Source organism: Rhopalosiphum padi, chromosome 1 (genome assembly GCF_020882245.1).
Source record: "Rhopalosiphum padi isolate XX-2018 chromosome 1, ASM2088224v1, whole genome shotgun sequence".
Classification (NCBI taxonomy): Eukaryota; Metazoa; Arthropoda; class Insecta; order Hemiptera; family Aphididae; genus Rhopalosiphum; species Rhopalosiphum padi.
Window position 1 is genome coordinate 71159519 of NC_083597.1, and position 18217 is coordinate 71177735.

An 18217-nucleotide genomic window follows, 5' to 3' on the forward strand; every position below is an offset into this window, starting at 1 on the left:
ACAGAATAGTGCTATAAAATATCGTAGAACACTATAACATAGAACATCCTGTTCTAAATAGATACATCATGTATTCTACAAAATACAAGATCATAATGTATTAGCGTCATAGTATAGAAGAATATAATAGTTGATACCTAATGCGTCACACACACACACACTCATATACCTAATAAATAATAATGTGTTTCATTGTTTCATATTACATAATTTTTGATGATAATATTTTAATATGTTATCGCTATAACCATTGATTATAAATACTAAATACTATAAATAGTATTTATAATCAATGCTATAACTTATAACCATAATCATAGATGATATTATATACATTATACATAATGCCATAATGGGTACCTGCCTATATGATATATAATATATACGATGTACAGAATAGATGAATAATTTTAAAATAATTAAATATGTATAAATATATAATATACAATCCACAAGGTGATTCACCAAACATAATATCATCGTTCACCATAACTTTTCATTTGTTAATGAATTTTTCAAATTCTGATTTTTGGAATGTTTATTTATGAATTTTGACTTTATTTTTTTATAATTAGGGTTTCGCATAGGTACCATTTAAGCTGTACCAACGGCGATTTAAAAATTTTTTTCCAGCTGAACATCATTTACTTCAAAATTTACAATAAAACAGGTTGGTTTGAATTTAGTTAAAGAAGTTTGTATCAGCACATGACATTCCTTAATCGGTGTAAAAATCTTTGCTTAAAATAATCCTATGAGCATGCTTAAATATTTCAAAAATTAGAATTTGAATAATCGTATATTCGTATTATTATATTATTATTAAGAAAAAATTCGGGTGATCATTCCTGCCTCCTGGTGAATTACTCTAATATAGTAATATCTTATGTTAATACGTGAGACGTGACCAAATATTATTTTATGCTATTTAGTATTTGATTATCGTACTCTATAACCATGGACTTAATTAATTAATAAATAATTATATAGTTTAATTTCCGCTTATAAAGTTATTACAAATGTAAATTATGTAGTTTGATGATAAATGACATAGTAATAGGTATTTTATAATATAAAATACCATTAATTAAAAATTGAAATAAACGGTTTTGAAATCAGAAAATGGATTGTGAAATAATTTTACGAAATCAGTATCATTTATACTGATTGGCAATTATAATAAATAAATATGTGAATACATGTCTTGACTAATTTTCTTGGGGTTATCAAATATCAACCACTGAACGTCCAACCAAATACTTTAGATAATCTATATAGTATTTGGTCCAACGTAATACATAATATAACTATTCTGATAAATGAACATGAATGATGATAATATAATAAATCAGCTCCAGGCTAGTGGTGGTGTGCGGCGTGGCGCTAGTGTTACCTCCTACCGGACTATAAACCGCAGACAGCGTCACAGAGCCAATTTCAGTGAATGATTCAACACGTGTTTATACTTTCAAATAGTACCTGTTAGTGTCGGAACTTTTAAATAATTTCAACTTTCGTTGTTATTAAAATAGGTATATTCCGAAACTATGGCACCTACTGACAACTTAGGTAACTAAACTTTAATAATGAAATTGTATATTTTATATACTTATTATACTTATTAATGTATTTAAATACATTTTTTTTGGAATAAAAATTATAATTGGTTAACCATAACACTAACAAGACGTATCAAATATAAATTAAGAATTTAACTAACTACTGGTACCTAAATGTGATCGCATTGTAGATGTTATTACAATTTTTTAACTTAATTTATCATTTTTCATTTTACAAAACTTACATTAAATATGTATACTTAAAATAGTTACAGACAATAATTTATTTACTTTGCATAAACTAGATTGCTCTATTACAATTATATTATTATTTTGATAAAATTATTTATTTAACATTATGTTTTTTCAGCTCTTATTAGTGTATCGGACAAAACTGGATTATTAGATCTAGCAAAAAGCTTAGTAGAAGCTGGTTTCAAGTTGTTGGCAAGTGGAGGAACTGCTTCTTTTATAAAGAATGATGCAAAATTACCAGTTACTTGCGTTTCCGAATTCACTGGCGCACCAGAAATACTTGGGGGTCGAGTGAAAACTTTACATCCAGCAATTCATGGAGGTAACTTTTATATACCTATATATACAAATTATGATTAAAGTACTTTAAAATTTATAATTTTTGTGTCACATAACTAATACTTATATGAGTGTCACTTCTATTTTAGGTATATTAGCTCGTTTAATACCTGCTGATCAAGAAGATTTACAGAAGAACAATTATAGCCTCATAAAAGTAGTAGTATGTAATTTATATCCGTTTGAAAAGGTTATAGCAAAATCGGATACTAATGTTGAAGATGCTGTTGAAAATATTGATATTGGTGGTGTAACACTATTGAGAGCTGCTGCCAAAAATCATGAACGTGTCACAGTACTTTGTGATCCTACAGACTATTTTGAAATATCCAAAGAAATATCATTGAATAAAGATACACTTCTAGAAACTCGGAAAAAATTAGCGTTGAAGGCATTTACGCATACAGCAACTTATGATGATTGTATATCAGATTATTTTCGTAAGAAATTTGCAGGTGGTGAGAGTCAAATGAATTTAAGGTATGGCATGAATCCTCACCAATGTCCAGCACAACTTTTCACTACAGATTTAAAATTACCATTAAAAGGTATATAATATAGTTTATGAGTTATGTAAAATAAGTATTAATCTAAATTTGGTTATTAATAAGTTTAGTTAGTATATTTTCAATTTCTATAATAGTTATTTATTAAAGTTTATTGTAATGTATTTAATTTGAATCCGTAAAATGGAGACATTAATTTATTTGCAATACTTCATATCAGTGGCGACATGAATTTTTTTTCCTTGTATCACATTTAATATTTTTACATCACTACCACCCATCCTAAAATCGGATAATGTGGATTGTTTTCAAATAATTATTCTTTGAAGCTTAGGATCTTCTTCTTTTTTTTTTTTTTGCTTATCCTTTATTCCGAAAGACCTAATAAATTCTACCCTGAATATAAAATTAATAAAATCATTCAATATTTGTACTCACCCATTAATATTTTTGTAAATCACGTGATTAAAATATACCCCCTTCGAGCCACCGCTGCTTCATAGTATAATTTTATTGGTATATATATTTACTTTAAGTTAGTTTGAAATATGTAATTTTTATTTATTTTAAATTTGGTATTAAACACATTATTACAAAAACACATAAAAATTAATAAATAAAATCAAAATAATAGTAATATAAAACCTAGGTTAAAAATCAGTTTCCTGATTAATTATTGTAGACTTGAAACAAATTTACAATCTGTAATAATAAATATTATTTAGTATTATACATTTTTACCATTTAGAAAAGTAATTGATATGTTATTGTTCAATTTTTTAGTAATTAATGGTTCTCCGGGATACATAAATTTATGTGATGCTTTTAATAGCTGGCAGTTGGTTAAAGAACTTAAAGAGGTAACTGGTCTTCCAGCTGCTACATCTTTTAAACATGTCAGTCCAGCTGGAGCTGCTTTAGGCATACCATTAACTGAAATTGAAGTAAAATAGTTTTTTGGCTTTAATTCATTTTATTTCCAACTATAAAATATTTTTCTTAGGCTTCATTGTGTATGGTGAGTGATTTACTTGAAATTATGACTCCGCTTGGATCTGCTTATGCTCGAGCCAGAGGAGCTGACCGAATGTCTTCCTATGGAGATTTTATTGCTTTATCACATTCTTGTGATTTAGTTACTGCTAAAATTATTTCTAGAGAAGTAAGTTACTGTGTAAAATAATACAATTACATTTATGATTGAATTGTAATGTTTTTTTTTTTTAGGTTTCTGATGGTGTAATTGCACCTGGATATAGTGATGAAGCTTTAAATTTGCTTAAAAAAAAAAAAAATGGAAATTACTGTGTATTGCAAATTGATTCAAATTATACACCTAAGCCTGTAGAGCGTAAAGTTTTGTTTGGAATGACCTTAGAACAGAGACGTAATGATGGAAAAATTGATGAAAATCTTTTTACCAATATTGTAACTAAAAGACAAGATGTATGTTTATCATTATTTTATTAAAATATATTACTGTGTGTTTGTTTTTATAATAAGTTGGATATTTATGTTTGTCTAGATGACAGAAGCAGCTAAACGTGATTTGATTCTTGCTACTGTAACATTGAAGTACACACAAAGTAATTCAGTGTGTTATGCTTTCAATGGTCAAGCTATAGGAATTGGAGCTGGACAACAATCCAGGATACACTGCACTAGACTAGCTGGTGATAAAGCTGATAACTGGTAATTTAAATTGCATTGCAATATATTTGAATTGAATAATATTTTTGATCTGCTTTGATTGATTTGTAGGTGGTTGAGGCAACATCCATATGTTTTAAATATGAAATTTAAAAAATCGGTTAAAAGAGCTCAGATAGCAAATGCCATTGATGATTACATTGGTAAAACTATTGGAAATGGCCTTTCACGTACTAGATGGGAAAGTTTGTTTGATGAAGTTCCTGCTGAGCTTACTTCTGAAGAGAGACAAGCCTGGGCTGCTAAATTAAAAGGAGTTGTATTGTCATCAGATGCATTTTTCCCATTCAGTGATAACATTGAAAGAGCCGTTCAGGTATATTAAATAGTTGTAAAAATGTTTGCTAAACTATAATATCTATATTTTTATTTTAAAATTGTATTTAGAGTGGAGTTGAATATGTAGCTTGCCCATCTGGTTCAACAAATGATCAAGAAGTTATCAATTACTGCAATGAACAAAACATTGTGTTGACTCATACAAACTTGCGTTTATTCCATCATTAATATATTAAAATCGATTATCTTATATAATTTACATTACACAGTTTATTTTTGTTACATTCCTCAATTGTAATATGTAAGCTAAGAAAATTGAATATCATAGAAGCTTATATTGTAAACATTTTCTAAACTATTTCTATTTGAAATAAATAATCAACGATAAATTAAATTGAATATAATTTGTACCTAGTTCTTATTGTATGTAGTTAAGAACCATTTATTCTGCATACAAAATAAGTAATGTTAGTTGTTTTAATATTCATATTCTACAAAATCAACACAAACCAGATATATTCTATACATATAAATTATATATATTTTTTGTTTGTTACTTTTAAGCTTAACATTTTAGTCTACACTTGTGTCAAAAAATGGTGAATTGTGTAAAATTATGTAAATTGTTCAAACTTTCTTATTAGTTACAGTTATTGAGTTATAATATAACAAAAATAGGCATTACAAATTACTTATAATTTCCATAAAATATAGAAACTTTGCTTTTCATTAAGTTAAAGTTACATGCCTTTCATCAGTTTTAGTAAACCTACTCAGCAATACAATAATTGTGGAATTGTTTTTCATTCCAATATTTGGTGTTATTTTATTTTTGTGTACTAATATAGGTAACTGCTTATGTCACCCAACATTAGTAAATTTTAGTATAATAATTTTTAATTACATGCGCACAGGACGTACCCAAGGAGGGCGGTTCTGGGTCAGAACCCCACCCACATCGAAAATAGAAATTAAACTTCTTAGTAGCAAACCACTGATTATATAATACTTTTACACGTTAAAAAATTTGGACCCTCTTAGAAAAATTCCAGGATATGCCCCTGACACAAACCTAAAATCATGTTTATTAATATTTACTCATTGTTTAATGGTCTTTTTTAAGTTTTAAGAACCATTGATGTTGAAAGTCCTATAGATTATGAATAACAGATTAGGAAAAAAGTGTTTGAAAGAAATTACACACACTACAATAAACCAAGTACAATGAAACCTCTAGATAGTGGACTCTCAGTCACAAAAATTGTGTACAGTATTTAGAGAGGGTAAATTTTTGAAATTCAAAAAGGGTAAAAAAATAAAATACAGGTTAGGTTAAAATAAATTATAATATTATTATCAACTATTATAAAATTTAATACATTATAAGATAAATATTAAAAAAAATGTTAACATGCATAATGTATAAATAGTAATCAATTTGGTGTGAAAAATCAGTTTTTGAACGAAATGTTGTTATTTTTATTACTATAATAATTTATATTTCTGTCGTCGTTGTGTTATTATTTATAAGTTAATATTAAAATAGGTGTCCACTATTAGGGAGTTTCCCATTGAAAAATAATGAAAATGTCATGTTTCCAAAAAAACATCCACTATTGGGAAGTGTTGGTTATGAAAGGTTTCACTATATATTAATATAGCATAAGTACCATCTAAGAGATACACGGAAACACGATTTGGATATCTGAATGTAGGTATTGATAAACTTTAATAAAAAATGAATTAATTACATCAGTTTTGTCATGACCTACAGATTGTTACCAAATCACTATTTACGATTAATTTATTTTATTATATTCTAGAATATTCTAAAAAAATATGAATGTATAAAATGCTAAATAATATAATATCATGAAAAAATATTCTATCAATACTCTATGATTTTTCCATTAATATTCACGACTGTCTAAGTTAGTAAGTTATAGCACAATAGCATAGAATATATTGAATATAACAATGGTTATAGACTATCACTATAGTAAGTTAGTTAACTACAGTTTATTTCAAAATAATTCTTATTTCTATATTCTAAGATTAATTTTCACCATGAACTAAGTTCTCATGGTTCATGAATTCATGATTTTCAATTTTCAGTGCTTTCACTTTTTCCATAGACCACGGTCCACGATGTAGAGAAGATCTTCTTTACATCGTGCCATAGACGTAGATATTTAATATTTATCTTATTTTTTAATATTTCTATGGTTTTCCCTCCATAAAGATAATATTATTATTATTTATTATTTATTTCTGTTATATGACATTTTCCCTCCATTTTTAATCAAATCATTGATAACAATAAATATTATTCAATATAAATTTATTTATTAAAATATTAAATACTTACTTATTGATTTAAAAAATCATTACAATATTACGGTCCATCGTTTAGTTTTTAATTCTTTACCAATTCACTTATATAGTTTACTATGTCATCGAAATCAAAACATATTTCAATAAAAGATACATTAAACTCTGAATTTCCATTTAGGCAAGTTCAAATAAATATGTTGTCTAACTTATTTTTAACTGTGAGTAAACCTTTATTTCTTTTTTAATATACATTTGAAAAAATGCTACAGAACCAGTGTACAATTATTTTTTCTATTCGGAGGCCATAGTTTCAATGCTTTAAGAACTCAAGTTAATTTGTGTGACAACTCACTAACAAAAGTGCCATTGTGCTATACAATATGCAAAGTTTTATTTATATTGTTAAAGTTTTTTTTTTTATTCTACAGGAAGATGGAGTCTTACCTCCTTGTGTTTTCATGCATGGTCTACCATCTACTGGTAAAACAAGTGTAGCGACTCGTTTGTTAAATTTACTTGGAAAGTCAGTCAAATCATCTATTGTAAATTCTGTATGCTGTTACACAAATCAATTTTTATTTGAACCAATTTTAAAAGATTTATTACGTAAGTGAATAATTTACAATGTATGTTAAAATAACCAAATTTTACTTATATATTTTATTTTTTATTTATAGAAATTAAACAAAGCGACTTACCTAATCGCTGTGATAATTTTATGCAATTTTTAAACATATTAAAACAATCAGAAATTCAACAAGAACGAGTAATTATATTGTTGGATAATTGTGAAATGTTAGGACATGAACAAATAGTTTTATTTTCAAAACTACAAGAGCTGATAAAAAGTTATCAGCTTTGTGTTATACTTATAAGCCAAGTACCTCCTGCTAAATTTGATGAGGATATTAATTTTTTACCAATAGTGTTTGAACAGTATAATACTGGTAATGTCAATAATTTGGGATTATTAATTTAGATAATGTATTGAGTATATTACTTTGTATAGATGAGATATCAGTTATTTTATCAAAAGATATACCAAACGATTGGAGTTTATCTATTTATCAAAATTTTCTAACTGTTTTTATGGGATCATTTTATGGCAGCTGTCGAGATTTAGTAGAATTAAAATATTTGGTAACTTTATAAGACAATGAATAAATAATTATATATTTTGTGAAATCAAACAGTTTTTAGTAATTCCATTTTTTAATTTTTAGGCAAAACTTCTATTCATTAAATATGTAGAGCCAATAGAAGATGGATCATGTACAGAAATGAATCGACCTTTATTATTCAGAAAAATAAGTCCTAGTATTCAATTATTGTTAAATAATGTATATCTAGGAACAAGGTACCTATTATAATAATATTTCATCATTACTTCAAGAACTACTAAGTGTAGTTTAATATAATACCATAATACATGTTTTTATATTAAATATTTATATAGGAGTTTTAAAATAGAAATTTTTAATTTAGCATGACATTTAAAAAAAATTAAGAGTAAAAAATATTTAACATATTTTTGGAAGGAAATTAATTCATTAAAGCCATTTAAATATTAAAAATTATGTGATTAATCTATTTATGAATTCACAGTGATTGACATGTTTAGTAAAAAATATTAAGTTAAATTTGACTAGTTGAAATTTCAAGTTTTTAATACCTATTATCACATTGATAACTATTTTAAAAAAATGACCCGTTAATAATTGTATTATAATATAATAAAATTTATAATATATTTTGAGTTTTATAACTTATAGTAAATAACAGATTTTTATTTTAAATATGAATAGTTGTAATTATTTAGTTAAATTTCCAATTAGTAAATAAATAAATTTAAATTATTCAATTACTACTAATAATAATTATAATTTCAGTTTGGAAAATGTCAATAGTTTGTCTGATGAGAAAACAAAATTTGAAAAGCTTGCTTTGGATTTACCTTATTATGCCAAATATTTTTTAATTGCTGCATATATTGCATCATTTAATTTACCAAAATATGATAAGCAATTGTTTGTTAAAGCATCAAACAAAAAAAGAAAAACTAATCGATTAGTAAATAAAACAGAAAATTCTACTTGTCAACTAGTTGGACCTAAAGTTTTTTCATTAGATCGTTTATTAGCAATATTTTATGCTATTATTGAAGAAAATACTAATATGACTGCCAATCTTTTAGCACAAGTAATTTTATAAAAAAAAATATTTAATTATTTTTAATATTTTAATAAGATAATTTATTATATTTAATAATTTTTATATTTTCTTTTTATTTTATAGGTTAATACATTATCAGATTTGGGACTTTTAATACGTTTAGGTGATGGTAAATTGGACACCCCTAAATACAGATGTAGCGTTAGTTTTGATTGTGTTAGTAATATTGCACGGTAAGTAAATAATTTATATATATTTATTTTATATTAATAATGCCTTATTCTTATAAGTATTTTAAAATTAAATAGCATAATAAATCATATTATATTTTTACCAATAGTTTAAATAGATTTAAATCTAAAATACTATTTATAGTTATAATTCAATTTTTGAATAAGCATATAATTTATAGCAAAAATAATACAATTTTTTTTTTAATTTCTTACGGTAAAAAATGTTTTACAATTTGTATAAATATTTTGAGAATGTCATAGTTCGTATAAAATTTAAAATAATTTAATTTAGTTTTTACAACCAATATTTATGAATAATCACAAAATAACAAAAATCCTTTATAAAATTGTTATTAATGTATACTAATGTAATATACTTTACGCTTATCTATTTTTTTATAAATTCAACTAAAGAAAATAATAAAAAATGTTGTATAATATTTTCATATTTAGTTAAATTAAATTTTTTATATTTTCAACTAAAATTTCGAAATAGTTTGCTTATGTTTGTGAATTGATAAAAATTTTAACTTCATACATTTTTTAATAAAAATGTGAATATGTATTTAGAATATTTTTTAATTAATCTAAGAATAACTTATAAAATTGCATATTTTAAATAAATAAAAAAACTATCGTAAAACATATTTTATCCAGAGTCTTAAAATTGAAATCATCAATCACAAAATAATTTATAATGTGTTTTGTTTGAAAGGTAACATGAAATATTTCAGTTCAGTGACCTTAATTTATATGAGGTTTCTGAAAGGAAATAAGGAATACAAAAATACACATTGCTTGATGATTTTTAAATCTGTAGCTCTTTCTATGCCAAATTCAGATATACCAAATGTTTTAATTCATATTGGCCTCTGATCCATTGTTCTAAAACCAAAAATTACTGAATCACAATGAAGTAATGTTTTAATTTAAATCATTACATTTTTCAACGATTGTCGTAAGATTTACTATATTTTTTCACTTAATGGTTTAAATTAAAACATTAGACCTTTGCCATTCAGTCCCTTTTAGTTTTAAAGCCCTAAATGATTTAATAAATTCTGTCTATCCAAATGTGTTATTGAATACCTGTTGCTATTTAAAAATAACAAGTTATTTTGTATATGTTCAGTCATTGATTATATAAACAAATATAATATATTATTATATATAAATTATAATATATATATTATACAATTATATAATTAATGATCCAGTGATTCAGTGTGAAAGAACTACAATTTGAAAATTATAAAAAATTTGTATTTCTGTACTCTTTATTTCTTCTTGAAAACCAATCTGCGGTCACTAGACTGAAATATTTCATGTTCTCTTATAAAGATACAAACTGTATCTTTGAATATTAAATATGATGCATGTCAATGAATAAAATATTTATTTATTCTTTTTTTTTTCATTTAACATAATGTGTTATAAATCTTATATTTTTTTTTTTCAGGACAGTGAAGTTTAATTTAAATAAATATCTAATAGATAAATAATAATCTATATTATTTTATTTTAGTTTTATAAAATAACTATTAGTTTTTACTTAAAAATAAATTAATAATATTTTTTAAATTTTATATTTTTTAATAATTCATAATACTTTTTTTGATTGTATAATGTACCTAATAGCTAATTGTCTTGCTGTAATGTAATAATTTATTAAATTATGTTATTAATTTTTAAACGCAATAAATGTTGGTTTGAAATAACTATAGACATAATAATTGTGAAGCTAATACTAGATATATTCTTGAGTACCTACTAGGTTTGTATTGTGATTAAATCTAATATTATTGATCGAAAGGCGTTTGGCGGCGATTAAACGATAATGTTTAGTGTTTATTGAATTAAAATATAATTGTTGTTGTCGTCACATGAAATAGATAGGAAATAACAAGTGGATAAGCACCACGGATAATTATTATACAAAACAATAAAACATAACGATTAACAAAATATATAATATATCATTAAACAAAACATAACGCAAAACGTTATATATAGTATATTATTAAATGTAATAATTTCCAATTACTAAATAGTTTTAAATTAAAATGCTGGTTTCGTGAAAATATTTATTTTGCTTGATTTATTTTTACTCAATCCAAGAATTAATTTTATTCCTTATCCAGGCCATTCCCCTCATTAGATATAAAACAATAATAATGATTTTTTTTATATTTATTATTTTATTATAAAGTCCCAAAATAAAGGTCACAGACACTCGGTAGTCATATACTATTGTGTAAATAGCGGCCTGTATGCTTTTGAAACAGGTACCTACGTAAAAGCGTTTTAAATTTAAATTTTAAATAACGATAAACTCAAGTTGTATATTGTTTTAACTGTAAATAACATATAACAAAATTTTCTTTTCCAAATTCAAGCCCTGGGGACGATTGCAAACTCCGAAAGAATAATGGTTACATATAAAGGTCTAATGTCAACTCGCCAGTTTTATTTTCTTACCTTTAATGGGTTAAAAAATAATGGATTTTGAAACAATAAGAATTTTTTTGGTATGTGATATTAAAAAAAAATAAGAACGATATTTCACAAATCACAACTTTACTAATGTTCTCAACCATTTGCAATCTTAACTATCACCAAAGCCTGAGTGGTTCAGAATTCTATCCTGTGCAAAAAAGTTTTTGCTATGTTTTACATTTGGAAGACATATATCATATAAGTACTGTATTGTTTTCCAAAGAGCAAAGAATCAAAATTATAAAGCATCCGAACACGTATGTTTTTTAAATTGTAGTAAGGCCTCTTTGCAATGGAAGGAGATGGAGTGGTTGAAGATTTTTCATGCAGCATTGAATTGCATGGTCTCAAACATAATAAATTAATTGGTACCTAGATAAAAATCAACTAAAAATAAATTAATTTATGATTAATGTGGGAAAACACATAAGGAATCTTTGATTAAATTGTCAAGCTTTTTTACTCACAAACAACAATTTTATTCTACATTCATACATAGAAATTGAATAAAAAACTTATTAATATTAAATATGTTCTGTTAACTTTTAGAACTCAGATAGAATATTTCTAACAGTATTTATCATAGATTAGGCCAACACACAAATTGTGCAACTTATAAAAAGAAGGCGAAATAAATTTAGTACCACAAGCTGAGAAGTGTGATTTATTATGAGAAATAAATCAAATATTCTTTTGACTTACTAGCAATGCACCTAAACTTTTATCTGATGTTGACAATAACGCTTGTGAAATTTTTAATAGTGTATTATAGAAGTACATTAACTAGAAAAAGAATATATTTTTCACAAAAACATTCTTACAACACTACAGTTGAAGCTACTGTAATACTTGCATTTAACTAAAACAATATCTTAGACAAATTTATAGGACTATGGACAATATAAGCCAAGGTAATTATAAATCCAATAGTCTAGTATATTTACATCACAATTAAATCAATTAATATTATTATAAATACTATTTATTGTTATACATTATACAAGTACCTATTATAGCATAATAATATTTAATTGTTTAATATTTATGTTTTATTATATATCTATAAAAACGCTTTATTTTTGTTTATGGTGTTATGAAATGTTCTTATTTTTAATCAGAATTAAGAAATCTACATTTAATAAATATTAATGTATGTGTTAATTAAAAATCTGCACTTTATTACAATAATAACATTACTGACAATTATTATTGTTTTTTTTTTTACATTTTAATGTATCCAGATTTTTATGTATTATAAATTTAGAATAATAATATTTATTGTACTATTGTAATAATTAAAAATTATTCATTATTGTATAGAAATGTCATAAGTCATAGATTTATTTTGTACGTTGTTTCTTTAAAGTAGGTTTCTGGAATACTTGTTTCATACCAGCTGCTTGATTAGTATGGAATTTTAAGTTTTGCGCAGTTTCAGACACCCAGGGTGAATCAAAACTAGTTGTGTCTTGATCAACCAAATGTGTGTATTTTGTGCGTCCACTACGGCCAAAGTTTTTAACCTAATAGAAAAATAAAATGTACAATATTTCAAAATATATTGATTATATTTTTAATAGCTTACTTGCATAACTTTAGGCAAGATTGTCTTATCAAAGTGATCTTCAAGTGTGGCTGATGAATAATCTCTCTTGAAAATATCATTTTCTTCATCCTATATAAAAAAAAAAATTATATTACATACAATTAGTGGGTATTTAAAAAATATTATATTTAATGTTTAATAAATATAATAATACTAACCAAATAAAATACTCCACGGTGGTAATATTTTTGCATAAATTTATATTTGCCTTTAGCTGCTTTATTAGTAACTTGTTTTGGATTAAGTCTTATTTCTAACCTTCTCTCTTCTTCAGTTAAATTCCTAAGGCGCTCTATTTCTGTCTTCTCAAATTCTCGCCTAAAACAAATATATGAGTCAATATAAAGTTAATTTATATTAGTTTAACTGCTTTAAAATTAAAAGCATTGAGCTGATATTTTACAATTTAATAAGTAAAATATCTTCTAAAAATGCATAAACTTATTGTAATAATTACTGTTCATGTTCTTCTCTGTCTCTCTTAATGCGTTTTAATTCTCGAAGTTTCCATGCTTCATATTCGTTTTCATCATTTTCATCATCTGTGTTTACATCATTTAAACATGGTTCAGTAAGTGCACTATTTGCTTTTAATAAGGATTGTTCTTTACGAATTTCTTCTTCAACCATCTAATTATTAATCATAATATTAAATTATATACGTTTTTCTATGTTAGACATAAGTTATAAGTAATTCGGATTTCTGAGTATCTAATAATTATATAATTAATATTTAAAAAAAATAAAACTTTTGGTAACAAGAGAACTTAAAAAATACCCAAATATCTGTTCATTTTTTATATTACTCTTAATGTAGCTCTACGTCTCTCTTCTGCCAATTTCTTTTGTTCATATTCTAATTGTTTTTGTTTTATTTCTTCTTTTTCTTTTTCCAGTATAGTAACACGTTCTTTTTTTCTTACAAAAATTGGCTTAAGGCGTGGACCAGTTTCTTCGTCGGATGCTGAAATAAAATTATAATTTTATATTAAAATCATAAACATTTGTAAGCATAATAATTTACCAGAATAGTCTTCATACTCCGAAGATTCATCACTATCATCATCATCTGAACTATGTCCTTCATCTTCTTTTTCAAGTACTTCATTCATTTCCTAACATTGAAAATAATGTTAATTTTAAGATGAAATTGTTCTTGGTGTGTTTTGAATTGTGATAAGAAAAAGTTATATATTACTACAGAAAATAACCCTTGTCTCTAAAGAAAAGATTTTGAATAAACAATAGATATTGATTTTTATATAGATTATAATAGCTGTTGCCTTTTGCCTTAACTTTGAATCTTATCAATAATATTTTTCTTGTAAACCATATTTTTAAAATATTTACCCTAATTATTTACCATTAACTTTTAAATATTGTATATATTTAAATATTAATATTGAAGTAAATTTATCTATTTTTTTTTTTATTCTTCAAGAAGAAAATAGGCCCCACTGAACATGTTCGTGTGGGGGCCTATGAAATCACAATTTGTATAAATTCAATAATTAATAAGTATAAAATAAAAGATTACAATTTGCAATAAACATTTTCACATAACTAAAATATTAGTATGGTTAAATACATATTTTTGCTTTGTTTATATAATATAATATTATAATGTAGTATTTTGTAAAGAATTATCTAATTAAATAATACATATTATAATACTAATTTATCAATAATTACTAAAATAAATTAACTAATATTAGTAAATAATATAATAATCCTATACATTTATTGTGAGTCTGTCATCTAAATTTATTTCCTGTAGTAACCAGTGTAATTTTTTTTTAAGTATCTTGAAAGAGTTGCTTTGTTTAATTTCTAACGGTAATATATTGTAAATTTTTGGACCGATATATAAGTATGTAGATTGTGTTAAATATTAATTTTTTGTGCATAGTTGGTACTTTGATATTAGATATTTGTCGAGTATTATGTTCATGTTCAGTTTTAAAAGTTGGGTTATTTTTAATTAAATATAAATTACTGAAGCTTTATAAAATAATTTTTTTACTGGTAGTACATTCATATCATTGCATCTATACGCATTTTGTGTGATATCTCAAGTCTTTTTTTAGAATAATTTTTAGTATTTTTTTTAATGGATCAATAGTTGTTTCATATGTATCTCCCCATATAGAAATACCATAATGAATTATGGATTCTATTAATGCTTGATACACTTCTCTAATTTTCTTAAATTCTAAGATATCTGTTAAATTTTTAAATGCATACATTATTTTTCTTAATTTATTTGTAACAAATTTTATGTGGTCATTCCATTTAAGATTATAACACATTTCTTTCTTTACCAAATATTTACAGTTTTTAACTAATTTTACAAAAGTTTAGTATGTATATACATTCTGATTTTGGTTTAAACACTTATTTTCGTGTATACATAGACTTGTTTTATTTAATTGATTCAAATTAATTATTTAATGTGGTATTATGTATGTTTTTTATATTATATTATAACTTTAAAATGCTCATAACTCATTTTAAAATTGTGGGTAAACGTTTTCTTGGTAGCATAAATTGGAAATTTATTAGGGGGGGGGGCAAATATATAGTTACATATCAATATATTATTGATTATTATTATATTACTTACTCCTAATTTATCTTAGGGGCTAGGAAGGTAATGGCTGCTCCATTGCCCTCCACTAATTTACGCCTGATCGTTTTACTAATGAAGAAAGTTATTGCAAAATAATAAGAAAAATATGCAATTTTTTTTTTTTTAGAATTTGATAAATTTTATAAAACTAAATTGATTTAACATTTTTAACAATATAACCTTTATAATGTATTGTGGAGTATAATAAAATTAATAATTAATTAAGAAAAATGTACCATTATCTGTGGGTATTTTATTCCAATTACTCTTGATTACATCTAATATACTTTACTTGTATATTTAATGTGCCCACAATGTACAAGTTGATTATTATTTATTTTGTGTAAAAATAAAAAATGAATTATATTTCAGTTACATTACCTTTTCTTTAGTTTGGTTCAGAACTCTTTGTCTCAAACGTTGTCTTCTTTTTTCTATTTCATTGTCGCTAAGTTCTCCATCATCATCATTACTATCTTTTTCATCACCAGATACCTGCCTGCGACTTCTACGATTGCGTTCAATATCAGATTCGTCATCAGATGAATCATCCTTAATAACTTGTGGCTCATGCAAAAGTCGCCTATCTTTATGCCCATGCCGAGCAGTTAAACCACCTAAACGTTTGAGTCGTGCATCATTTAAGGCATCTGATGGCAAATGAATCATCTGTTCAGAGTCAAAATTAGTGGTAGGAGAAGCACCCCGCACTTTACGAGAATCCAAAAAATCATCATCATCTGATTCTTCTTCAGATGTAGACTCAGGAGCATATTCTGGACGTTTACCTTGAACATATCGGTGAACCTTTACCTTTTGCATTGACACTTCACCTAAAAAACCGTAAAAAAAAAGTTAGCTGCTGTCGAAGATAAAGGTAGGTAATTCAATTTTTATTATTACCTTTCTCATTTCGCACAGGAATAGCACCAGCTGTACTTTGAATTTCTTCCATTATAATTGATTTGAAGGGGTAAATAAAACGCTGTGTCTATTTACCCGACAGTCGGGTCTTTATTCAATCAAAGACTTCTATAGGTCTATGATTCTATACTACACTAGATAAGTAACTCTCGAGATTTATTGATGTTTGTAAACTATAATATCTATATCCGAGCTGTGACGTTTAGCACTTATCAATTATGATAAGGTAGGTAACCGTAGCCCTGCATACTATATTGCCTATTCATCTCTTACAAGGGGTCTTAATAAAAATATTTATTTTTCAGGTATAATTCAAGATGGATGAATGACAATTATTATTATTATTAAGATTATAATATTATTAAATATTAATAAGTTATGTATTATTTTATATTAATACAATTAATGCAATTAAAACAAATAAAATCTATTATGCACGTTTTGTGATATCCTAATTTAAAAAATAGTTATTATCATTAGAAAGTACAATATAATGAAACATTTTAAAGTATTTTATTATTCTGAATGAACTAGTATGAATATAATTCCAGGTTAGGTAATAATTGAAATTTTTTTTTTAGAAATATCACCAAATATACACCGTCCAATATTGAATTTCATAAACAATTATTGTTTTTACTATTTTGATTAAATAAATCTAATTTGAGTAAATATATATAATTATAGCATAGTACAATGTATTCATGAAAACTAATAAAATCAACTGCAAGTGGTATAATACACCTTATAATGTTAATTTAGTCATCAATAGAATGCAATAACAACGAGATGATTAAAATATTGAAAAATATTGTACCAAAATGAAAATACAAATACCTATACGGCTATACAATTATTTAAAAAAAAGTGTTTAGACCATCTACAGGTGCATTACAAACAGACTACAGTCAATTCAAATCAGCTATAAAGAAAAAGTTTATATTATCCGGCAATAACCAACCAACGATCTATAATATTCTACAAAATAATTTAACATTTTAGTAAAACTGCAGGGTCAAAAATGAGGAACAAGCTTAAATATAATATCTAAATGTCACTCAATAATATTTAATCATACAATGAATAACAATAAACTTAATTCTATTTATTGTCCCAACACTGCCATTACATGTAAAATAGCAGATATATCATTAATTTTTCACTACCCTATTAAC

At 24.9% G+C, this 18217-nt stretch overlaps 3 protein-coding genes across 4 annotated transcripts; 2 read left to right on the plus strand and 1 right to left on the minus strand.

Moving 5' to 3' along the window:
* Window positions 1–1346: 1346 nt before the first annotated feature.
* On the plus strand, window positions 1347–5042 carry LOC132918483 (bifunctional purine biosynthesis protein ATIC). The gene is made up of 9 exons (XM_060979722.1): window positions 1347–1569; window positions 1930–2136; window positions 2243–2701; window positions 3443–3603; window positions 3663–3821; window positions 3887–4105; window positions 4185–4351; window positions 4421–4685; window positions 4757–5042. The coding sequence occupies exons 1-9, from the start codon at window positions 1548–1550 to the stop codon at window positions 4874–4876; spliced, it is 1779 nt and encodes a 592-aa protein (XP_060835705.1). The 5' UTR covers window positions 1347–1547; the 3' UTR covers window positions 4877–5042.
* A 1940-nt stretch (window positions 5043–6982) lies between these two features.
* Window positions 6983–11470, plus strand: LOC132932276 (origin recognition complex subunit 5). 2 transcript variants are annotated; one of them, XM_060998561.1, is made up of 8 exons: window positions 6983–7200; window positions 7411–7588; window positions 7660–7929; window positions 7992–8122; window positions 8206–8339; window positions 8872–9181; window positions 9278–9387; window positions 10847–11470. In XM_060998561.1, exons 1-8 carry the CDS (start codon window positions 7099–7101, stop codon window positions 10887–10889), a joined length of 1278 nt encoding a protein of 425 aa, XP_060854544.1. In that variant the 5' UTR covers window positions 6983–7098; the 3' UTR covers window positions 10890–11470. The 2 variants fall into 2 exon arrangements, with proteins under 2 accessions (XP_060854544.1, XP_060854545.1); XM_060998562.1 differs by having other exon boundaries at window positions 7011–7164; window positions 7415–7588.
* A 1568-nt stretch (window positions 11471–13038) lies between these two features.
* On the minus strand, window positions 13039–17206 carry LOC132932274 (microfibrillar-associated protein 1). The gene is made up of 8 exons (XM_060998560.1): window positions 17022–17206; window positions 16500–16951; window positions 14514–14604; window positions 14296–14453; window positions 13947–14119; window positions 13648–13807; window positions 13469–13558; window positions 13039–13406 (listed from the first exon to the last, which is right to left on the minus strand). Exons 1-8 carry the CDS (start codon window positions 17071–17073, stop codon window positions 13224–13226), a joined length of 1359 nt encoding a protein of 452 aa, XP_060854543.1. The 5' UTR covers window positions 17074–17206; the 3' UTR covers window positions 13039–13223.
* Window positions 17207–18217: the final 1011 nt, after the last annotated feature.

Bases quoted from the DNA above. Each gene is read 5' to 3' on its own strand.
- LOC132918483 (XM_060979722.1), top strand. From the start codon at position 1,548: ATGGCACCTACTGACAACTTAG. The intron at 2,137-2,242 runs GTAACTTTTATA...CTTCTATTTTAG, and splicing joins ACATCCAGCAATTCATGGAG to GTATATTAGCTCGTTTAATA. The intron at 3,822-3,886 runs GTAAGTTACTGT...TTTTTTTTTTAG, and splicing joins CTAAAATTATTTCTAGAGAA to GTTTCTGATGGTGTAATTGC.
- LOC132932276 (XM_060998561.1), top strand. From the start codon at position 7,099: ATGTCATCGAAATCAAAACATATTTCAATAAAAGATACATTAAACTCT. The intron at 7,201-7,410 runs GTGAGTAAACCT...TTTATTCTACAG, and splicing joins TGTCTAACTTATTTTTAACT to GAAGATGGAGTCTTACCTCC. The intron at 8,340-8,871 runs GTACCTATTATA...TTATAATTTCAG, and splicing joins AATGTATATCTAGGAACAAG to TTTGGAAAATGTCAATAGTT.
- LOC132932274 (XM_060998560.1), bottom strand. From the start codon at position 17,073: ATGGAAGAAATTCAAAGTACAGCTGGTGCTATTCCTGTGCGAAATGAG. The intron at 14,605-16,499 runs GTAATGTAACTG...TTTCAATGTTAG, and splicing joins TGAACCAAACTAAAGAAAAG to GAAATGAATGAAGTACTTGA. The intron at 13,559-13,647 runs GTTAGTATTATT...TTTTTTATATAG, and splicing joins ACCGTGGAGTATTTTATTTG to GATGAAGAAAATGATATTTT.